Raw genomic sequence first — 9,826 nt, 5'->3', positions numbered from 1 at the left:
AAAAAAAAAAAGGCCGGGTGTGGTGGCTCACACCTGTAATCCCAGAACTTTGGGAGGCCGAGATGGGCAGATCACGAGGTCAAGAGATTGAGACCATTCTGGCCAACATGGTGAAACCCCGTCTCTACTAAAAAAAAAAATACAAAAAATTAACCGGGTGTGGTGGTGCGTGCCTGTGGTCCCAGCTACTCAGGAGGCTGAGGCAGGAGAATTGATTGAACCTGGGAGGCAGAGGTTGCAGTGAACCGAAAAAGCGCCACTGCACTGCAGCCTGGCAAGAGTGAGACTCCGTCTCAAAAAAAATTAGCCAGGCACGGTGGCGGGCACCTGTAATCCCAGCTACTCGGGAGGCTGAAGGAGAAGAATCGCTTGAACTCAGAGGCAGAGGTTGCAGTGAGCCAGGATCGCGCCACTGCACTTCAGCCTGGGCCACAGAGAGGGACTCCATCTCAATAAAATAAAATAAAATAAAATAAAATAAAATAAAATAAAATAGTGGACTAAACAAGGAGGCCCAGGACAGTAGAGGAGTCCAAATGGCTCCTACTTGGTCAGGAAGGTAGAAAGTGGGGTCATGGTGCAGACTGGACTCTTCCCAATCACAGACTGTTTGCCTGGCAGGCATGCCTTCCCCTTATTTCACCTGTCAACTTCCTCCTCCTGATGCGAGCCCAAATCACAAATGGTGACTTCTCCTGGAAGCCTTCTGGATTCCTCCTTGCTGGCATTGCTTGCTTCCTTCTCTGCACTCTCCAAGCTATACTACAGCAACATCATTATCTGGTTAACTGCGCGGGTTTGTTCCGGCCCTCCCACCACTGACTGAGTTTCTGGAGGCCAGGGAGCTTTCTTCAGCACAGGAGGCGCCGCGCTCTGCCGCCGGTCGACCCCTGAGGGCGAGGCCAGAAGGAACGGAAATGTGGCACGGTTCGGCGGTTCTCAGATGCGCGCGACTGCCCAAGTACGCACGCTCCGCTGGAGCCTGGGGTGGCCGGGCAGTCTCGGCCGAGACGTGTTTGCTGCGCTTCGGTGCACACAGGCACTGCGGTGCCAACCTCCTGGTTCCGCCCTCCCCCGGCAGGCGCCCACGCGTGACCTCGGCCGCCCACAGGCCTTCGACTCTTCCTGGACTCCAGATCCCAGACCACCCCGCTCCACCCTGCGGATGATGAAGACAAAGTCCCTCGCAAGTCCCTCATGTGGGGCAAGGGGGAGGTACCACCTGGGGCCGGGCCTGGCTCCCCACTGAGCAGAGGTGTTGGCCAAGGCGCTCCCCCTAGTGGTAAGTACCCCCTGGTTCCCCCTCACAACCTCTGTAGTAAGTCACAGCCAGACGACCCCGCCCCACGTCTGCGGCAGCCTGGGAACCTGCCTCCCTGTTTCAGGCCCCGCCCCCTACAGCCTTCCCTCCTCGGCAGCCCAGGGAGCTTTAAAAATGCACATGACATCTCTCCACACTGGATCCGAGAATCCCAAGCCTGGTGCGCGCGCCTGCGGTCCTCGCTGAGGCGGGAGGATCAATTGAGCCCAGGAGTGGAGGCTGCAGTGAGCTGTCATCGCGCCACTGCACTCCAGCCCGAGCGACAGAGAAAAAAAGAGAGAGAAACAAACCTCTAAACCCCGATCAGCAAAGCACATCATCTCCACACATCCTTTCTGACCTCACCTCCTGTTCCACTCCCTCCCACTTACGCCCTTCCAGCTGCACTGATCCCTTTCCTCAAACCCACCAGGCCTGCTCCCTCCTCAGGGCGACGCACTTGCTGTGCCTGCGGCTGCCCTTCCCCCGATGGCTCCCTCCCTGGCTTCCAGCACACGACCTCCTCAGCAAGGCCTCCCCATCCCTCTGTGATATCTCCCCCCACTATCCAGTCTCAGCTTTCTTCATAGCACCTGTCACCCTGGCATATCTGTTTATTGTTTGTCTCACTAGCAATAATGTAAGGCCCCAAAGTGGAGGTTGTGTATGTCTTGTTCACTGCTCTATTCCCCATTGCCTGGAACAGGACTAGCATGTAGTAGATGCTTCATAAAAATGGTTCCATGGATTCTTTTTTTTTTAGACGGAGTTTGACTTTTGTCGCCCAGGTTGGAGTGCAATGGCACGATCTCGGCTCACTGCAACCTCCGCCTCCCAGGTTCAAGTGATTCTCCTGCCTCAGCCTCCCGAGTAGCTGGGATTACAGGCGCCCACCACCATGCCCAGTTAATTTATTTGCATTTTTAGTAGAGATGGGGGTTTCATCATTTTGACCAGGTGGGTCTTGAACTCCTGACCTCAGGTGATCCACCTGCCATGGCCCCCCAAAGTGCTGGATTGCAGGCGTAAGCCACTGTGCCTGGCCCCGTGGATTCTTTGAGAATCTTCTATGAGCCAAGCAGCTCTTCATTCAGCTCACGAGAAGCCTATGATTCACCCATTGCATAGATGTGGAGACTGAGATTCAGAGAGATATGAGACTTGTCCACCGTCATATGAGCTTGCTGTAGTGGGAGCCGGGTTTCAACCCAGGTGAGTCTCTCCCCCTCTGCCTCTCTGCTTTCCAGCTCATCTCCTAGTTGAGAAGGGGGACAAAATATCTGGTTTTGCCTTCACTTCACCCTAGTATAGGCAAGGCTGACACCCAGTGACCCCAGACAGGGCCTGAGGCACCATCTCCCTGGGAGGTCTTGGCCAGGGGGCCACAGGAGGGGGATCATACAGTCTCCTGAGGTGGGCAGGCCCACCTTTGGCCCTGCCCACATTTTCCTGGGGCTACCCACCCTTACCCCCAGCTCCTAAATGACCCAACCCACTGCCTTCCTTTCAGCCACCACTGAGTCCCTAAACTCTCTCAGAATGGACCTGGGTGCCTCTGCTTTTGCCTTCATCCCACCTGAGATACAGTGAGAGAGACAGAGACACAGGGAGACGTGGGGAGACAGGGACAGAGGCAGAAACACACACACAGAGACACACTTACATACCAACAGAGAGAGACCAGGAGAGTGACAGACTTGGCAAGTCCCTTTGCAACACTCCAAACCTCATGGATGCAATCAGGGCCACTGCCAGCCCATTGCCCCTTTTGAGCAAGTTAGGAAAGGCACCCTCCAGGGAATGCTACCCCTCCCAGGGCCTGGCGAGTGAGTGCGATGGGCTGGGCTTCAGTCCCGTTGGCCCTTCCGCCGAGTGAGTGTGCTGCTGCAGGAGGGTCCGTGGAAGCCGTCCCCAGATATCTCTATGCCAGGGGGAGAAGGCAATGCTGCAATGCTCCCCAGTCCTCGGGCCCACCCCACAGGCCTGCCCCTGCTGTGTTCTCTGAGGCCTTTCAGGAACGCTTGGGCTCTCACCATTCTGGCCTTGACCGGAGCCCAGCCCTGTGCACTCACCCACGGGGCCTTCCCCCACATCAGGTCCTTGGGTCACCTCTGCCTTCACCACTCAGAAATGTCAAGCCAATCCCTTCCAAAGAAACCAGCCCAGGATGCTGTGTGGTTGGGAAGAGGCCCTCAGGCCTGTTCCAGCACACAGACCCCCTCCTGCTCCAGGGACAGCACCAGCAAACCACACCACACTTCCCAGCCTCACAGACCCCTGCAGTTCAGAGGAATCCCAGGAGCGGACGAGAAGGTGCCATGGGCCTCGCTGGACAGACAGGGAAAATGAGGAACAGAGAGGAACGGTGAGCAGCCCAGGGTCCCACACCCCGAGCCAAGGTTTCTGCCCCCCTCTGCCCCTCCCTCCCGCATCCAGGTGCTCCCAGGGAAGCCCTGCAAGGCCCCACCCTTCCCAACAGAGAACACTCTGGGAGGAAATGATTAACAGGGCAATTAGGGCACAGGTGAGTCATCTGGTCACAAGGCCGCCTCCTGGCTGACTCAGGGGGACAGTCCAGATGGGCCCTTCCACCCAGCCCCAGCTCAGGGTCTGAGTCAAGGACTCCATGCGATCTGGCCAGGAAGCCCAGGAGAAAGCCCTCAGCCCTCTCCAGGCTCCACCCACGCCCTGCAGGCTGGGGGACAGAAGCGGGGACTCCCACCTTCACTGGGCTGGCCTGGGTCAGGGCAGGGGACCAGCTGCTACAGTTTCTGTCTCCCCACGCTAAGTCTGTGGCCACAGGGCCAGCCATCCAACCAACAGCTGTGGTTATCAATCACAGCGATGACTAAGAATGGCCATCATGTTCTGACATTGAACTTCAGCTCTGCAACAGGCCTCAGGCTAGACACCGTGGGGACCCATGGGGACCATCAGACAAGCTTCCATGGATAGCAGTCATGTTGAAAAGAGTTGGGGACAGTGAGCTTTTTTTCTCATACATCTGCTGAAGGGCCTCAGAGCCTGGACCCAGGCAGAAAGGAAGGAAGGGGGGACCCCACAGGGAAGCCAGCAGGACCTTCTGGTGAACAGCACCTCCTGGTGTCCAAACTAGGCCTGGCCCTGCTGCCCATCTCATCTCTGAGAAGCCAGGTGTGTCGGTCTCCTTCCCTGGCCAGTAAGGGCCTGTCATTAGGCACCCCACCCCAAGCCCACCTTTACTTTTGAGATTAGGCAACACTGGACACCAGGGACCCCTGGCCTACCCAGGCCGGCCCTCCCGAGGCAAATCCCCTGTCCCAGGGCCTCTTTCCTGGCTTTGTCCTTGGGCGGGCTGGGCAGGAACTTCCTGCGAGAGAATTCCCGGATCCTCCCTAGGAGGCTACCGCAAGGCCTGGGAACTTAGGGAGGGAGGGAAGTCAGGGGCACCCCTCCTGACAGGGGCAGGGCTTGTGGACGGCAGGGTCCCCTGGCACTCTGGGCCCTGGGTCCTTCACCAGCCCCAGGTCAGGCCAGCCAGACCTCCTGCCCTCTCTGCTCAGATGCCCTGCTGCAGCCCCTCCACTCTGCAGCAGGGCAGCCCTAGCAGCCCCCTGGGCATAGACTGGGGACTAGATCAAGGCCTCAGATAGACTGGGCTTGCTCCAGGGTTGAAGATTGAGGGGCGGGGTCCAAAGACAGCTAACAATGAGGCCAAAGTCAAAGTAGATTTTTATTAATAACATCACAGGCCTGAGTTGGCTGGGTGGGATAGAATTTGGGGCAGACCCATCCTACAGACACATGGACACTGTCTCAAGACCCGCTGGTCACAGGGGCTCCTTAGATGTACCCTAAGAAGAGAGATACCCCCATGTACCAGCTCCGGAGATCTGGGCAGGGCAGACTCGGGGCCAGCGCCGGCTTCACTAAGGAGGCCAGTTTCCCATCTCATCCTCCTCAAGAAGCAGGCACTGGGGGACAGAAGTGGGTGAAGAAAGATGCCTCAGTCTTCTCTGTACCCCATAACCTCTCCCCCGCCCCCAAGAGACAAGCACCCAAGGACACCTTTCTCCCACTTCCCCTCGGCAGGCACAGCTCCACCAACCCTGAGCCACCTCCCTGCCACAAAATGGAGAATCCCTTCTCCCTCCAACTTGGGGGGTCCTTGGAAGCCCCAGGAGTCAGCACCGCAGCCAGTCCCTCCCCTCCCTCACCTCTGGACCCCACCCCAAGGGGGGTCTGTGCTCTCCCATCAAGCCCAAGGTGGCGCTGCTGCTGCCTCCGTGCCCCTCCCTAGGTGCCCAGCATTCCCCAAAGGCTGGGGGCAGCCTCCTTCCCCCTCAGCACAGTGTCCCTGAGGGCAGCAAGGGGAGATAGGAATGGGGATGAGGACAGGACCTTTGAAACACCCACTGGAGATAGATATTCTTAAGGCAACTGTCCCCAAAGTGAGGACTGGGCTGAGCCCTTACTTGCCACCACCCAGAAATGACCCAGGCCTCTCAGCACTACTCAGGCAACCCCAGGACTGTGACTCCTGGGACAGGGCAGGCTGGCTGGGGAGGAGACGGGAAGAAGGGGGAGGGACCAGTGAGGGCAGATCCCAAGATTCAAACCCTTTGGTGTGAAAAGACAAAGTGACGGGCTCTGCCACGTGCTGACAGCCTATGTGGCTGTGGATGAGGTGACACACGGGCTTCCTGTGACATGGGCATGCAGGCGGGCTTGGGGCAATCAGAAGGATGCCTCTCAGTGCCCAGCAGGCATGCTTTCCTTTTTGTTTGAGACAGGGTCTCGCTCTGTTGCCCAGACTGGAGTGCAGTGGCATTCTCATAGCTCACTGCAGCCTCAACTGCCTGGGCTCAAGTGATCCTCCCACCTCAGTCTCCCAAGTAGCTGGGACCACACGTGCACGCCACCGTGCCTGGTTAATTTTTGTATTTTTTGTAGAGACAAGGTTTTGCCATGTTGCCCAGGCTTTTCTCAAACTCCTGAGCTCAAGCAATCCGCCCACCTCAGCCTCCCAAAGCACTGGGATTATAGACATGAGCCACCACACCCAGCCCCAGGTGGCAAGTCTTTCTGATAGGCACTGCTCCAAAGTGAATCACACTGTGCTAAGCCCCCACAAGGGAGTGCCTTTGCAGCTTACAGCTGCACATGCATCATCTCAGGAGGTCCTTGCAACAGTCCCCTTTCACGGGTAAAGAAACTGAGGCCTCTACTCAACATCACAGAAAAAGCTAATGCCAGACTAAAACCTCTGGCCTCCAAACCCCATGCCCTTTCCTTTTGTAAACTACACAGACTGTCAGGGCAAATGTCCACTGAATAAAAGAATGAGATGATGAATGGATGGAAATTAACCAAAAAGGTCATCGACACACTTTCAACAGATCCATCAACATGCACTCAGAGAAGCTGAGACAGGTCTAACCTTTAAAGGCCGATGTCAAGGATGGGGAGCAACAGGATGGTACTCCGTCTGACCCAGTGGGGTCACTCCCCTGAGCCTATGTGTGTTTGGAGTGGACGAGAATGGGAGAGAGATTAGAAAAACAGCAGCATCGTGTGAATTACAGATGCACAGGAAAGACTTACAGCCTGTCTAGACAAATTCACTCATGTTACAGATGAGGAAACTGAGGCTCAGAAAGAGGAAGGGACTTGCCCAAGGCCACACAGCAAATGAATGGCAAAGTTGAGACCAAAAAAATGGACATTGTGACTCTGAGTCAAGTGAGAAACAGAGAGACTGATGGAGAAGAGAGTGTGTGTGTGTATATGTGTGTGTGTGTGTGTGTGTTTATGTGCATGCTGCGTGCACTCACTCAGGGGGCCAGGGTCCTGAATTCAGAAATACTACCACCAAGAAGGCATTATGCCTACCCTACCCAGGCAGTGGGGCTGGAGCCAGGGCCCAGGGCGCGGAGGGGATGGTAAGCCTCCAACCCCACCTTCTCCAGGCAGGGGCTGGTGGTCTGGCACGGGCCAAGCGTACCTGGCCATCCACAATGCCTGCCTCCACCAGGGTGATCTCTGGCTGGGTAGCAGCTCTCAGCCCTCTTGGCTGCCTAGCTTCCAGAGGCGAGACTCTTGCTGCATTCCCAGAAGCTTCTTCAACTCTGACTCCAGGAAACCTGAGAGCCAGAGAAATGGCAGAGGACAGGCAGAAGTAGGGTGGAGCAGCCTGCTGGGAACCCAAGGACCCGGAAGTGCAACCGCCCCCTGAGCCTCATCCCAGCTCTGTGTGATTCCTGCTCACCCTCAGTCACAGCCCTTTCTTATTCCAGGAGTGGAGCCAGCCAGGCATCCACTTCGCCCTGCCTTCCCCAGGAAGCTCACTTTGAGGGCCTCCTCCAGCAGCGGCAGCATGAGAGCCTGCGTCTTCACCCACTGGGGACAGCATGTGAGGAGCAGGTATCTGCCCCCACCACCAACTGACTCAAGAGCCTGGATCTGGAACCCAAACTGCCTGCACTCAAATTCCAGCTCTGCCCATCACTAGCTGTGTGACATCGGACAAGTTCTCACTGTGAACTGGAGGTGGCAATAGGACCTACCTCAGAGTCGTAATGCAGTATTTCATGAAAAGTGCTTAAAGAGGGTCTGCCCCATTAATGGCTATGTAAATGTGAACCACGATTTTCATCATATTATGTATGCTATCACCGCTAACCCAACTGCTGTCCGTGTCTGGGCTGCCTGGGACTCTACTGGGAGAGAGGACCCTCCGGGGCTCTGTCACAGCAGTGCATGATGGGAAAACCAGGGATGGAGGCAGCCACTGAAGGCATTAGAAACCTCTGGGCTGGGGGAAAGGGTGCTGCTTGAGTAGTACCACCCCCTCAAACCCCGAGGAAGACCCTAGCTACACCTAGTGTGGCCTCCAGCCCAGCCACACACTGCTCCCCGGGCTCAGGTGGTCATCTTAGGTCCTCTGGTACCATCTGGTGGTACCTGCTGGTATTGCACCCCTGAGCCACCGGCCAAAGTGAGGCTTCCTGGGCCTGGGGCCACGTGGGAGGGGAGGGGCAGAAGCCCTTACGCACTGTGTCTGTGGATCTGAAAGTCTTGTACAGTGGCGAGTGGAGGGCAACAATGCCTGGGACACAGAGCTTGAATGAGCTGTCCTCTTCCTTCACTTTCTCTTCCTCGCTTTTCTCCTCACTGGGCAAACCTTTTTGGAGAGGAGTCCAGCCGGTCTCCGAGCAGGTGAGGGAGCCCAGGACCCCAGGCCTGCAGCCCCACCCCACCTCTAGGCAAGACAGGAAGCAGGAGGGAACATGTCCCAAAAGGTTAAGAAAGGGGACTGCTCCTTCCAGTCCCAGGCCACATATTCTGGGGCCCAGCCTGATGTGGGAAAGGCCCCAACCCATGCCTCATGCCCCCATCACCCACAGACCTTGGCCATGGCCGAGTTTTGAAGCTCCTTGTACAAACTGTTGAAGTGGTTCCAGGAAGTAGCCTCCACCTTGGAAGAGGCCAACACGAGGTCTCCTGTGAATGGGGTGGTGGTCCCTGACAGGCTGGCCGCAAGTGGGATGGTCCAGGCCTCGGAGGGCAGGCACACGGTGGGGGGGCTGAGTTGTGGGTGGGGTTGCCATGTTTTCTTTAGCAAATGCCTACTGTGTGCCACACACCGTTCTGGGCATTTTACAGAGTATCTCAGTTCATCCTTGCACTTCCTTCAAGGATAGGTACTATTATATTCCCACTTTAAAGATGAGGAAACAGACGCAGAGAGGTTGAATAAGCTGCCGCCCATCACACAGCTCAGCATGTTAGAACTGGCATTTGAACCCAGGCAGTCTGACTCCAGCAGTCCCTCCAAATGTGTCCCGTGTCCTGCCAGGCCCTGCACCCCTGAGATGTTCTACAAGAAGAGGGTCCATTTCTGGCGCTTCCCCTCTGCCTATGGCCACCACACTCACCTTCAAGCAGATACTCTTTCTCCCTGGTGGAGGCCTCAGGGCTGACCTCACAGGACCCTGAGACTCTCTGGATATTATTCCTTCAACTTCAGGATCTGGATAAAGTGGCTCCTAATCCCAAAGCACAGTCAGGTGAGGGAGGCAGGTGGGGCTCAGAGGTGTGGCAGAGATCCCCTAAACCTCCCCTAAGGCTCACCCACAGGTCTGCCGGCCCTCTCCAGCCTTCCTCTCCCATCAACCCCCTGCTCTACCATCTGGGGTTCTCCTCATACAGGGGGATTATCGCTCTCGAAAGCAGGGTGATGCGCGGGTGGGGAACAGAGAGAGAGGTGGGTCCCTGTCCTCACAGGGGATGGCTGCCAGGCCTGCAGAAGGGGGCTGAGAGCAACAGGACCCCCCGCACTCCGGGCCCTGGCACATTCCCTTTCTACTCCCTAGCCCGTCCTCTTTTATGTCTGGTATCCCCCATCCACAACCCCTCACTTGTGGGAGGACCCCATCTCTGCCTCCTCCCCAACCCAAACCCCCATCTCCAACCTCCTCCCCACCAGATGCTTCTGTCCGTTGGCCACATCCACATCTCCCTGTCCTTCCCCACCAGGTGCCCTGT

General features: G+C 56.8%; 1 protein-coding gene across 1 annotated transcript; it reads left to right on the top strand.

The window, feature by feature from the left end:
• The first annotated feature begins 943 nt into the window (after positions 1-943).
• Positions 944-7,958, top strand: LOC105544179 (putative uncharacterized protein encoded by LINC00336). Its single transcript, XM_011986485.1, is given in 3 exon segments — positions 944-1,211; positions 1,214-1,282; positions 6,233-7,958. Coding segments are annotated over 3 exon segments (594 nt in total). The 3' UTR covers positions 6,490-7,958.
• The last annotated feature ends 1,868 nt before the right edge of the window (positions 7,959-9,826 follow it).

Source organism: Mandrillus leucophaeus, unplaced genomic scaffold (assembly GCF_000951045.1).
Source record: "Mandrillus leucophaeus isolate KB7577 unplaced genomic scaffold, Mleu.le_1.0 Scaffold3, whole genome shotgun sequence".
Lineage (NCBI taxonomy): Eukaryota > Metazoa > Chordata > Mammalia > Primates > Cercopithecidae > Mandrillus > Mandrillus leucophaeus.
This window is presented reverse-complemented; position numbering and strand designations above follow the sequence as displayed.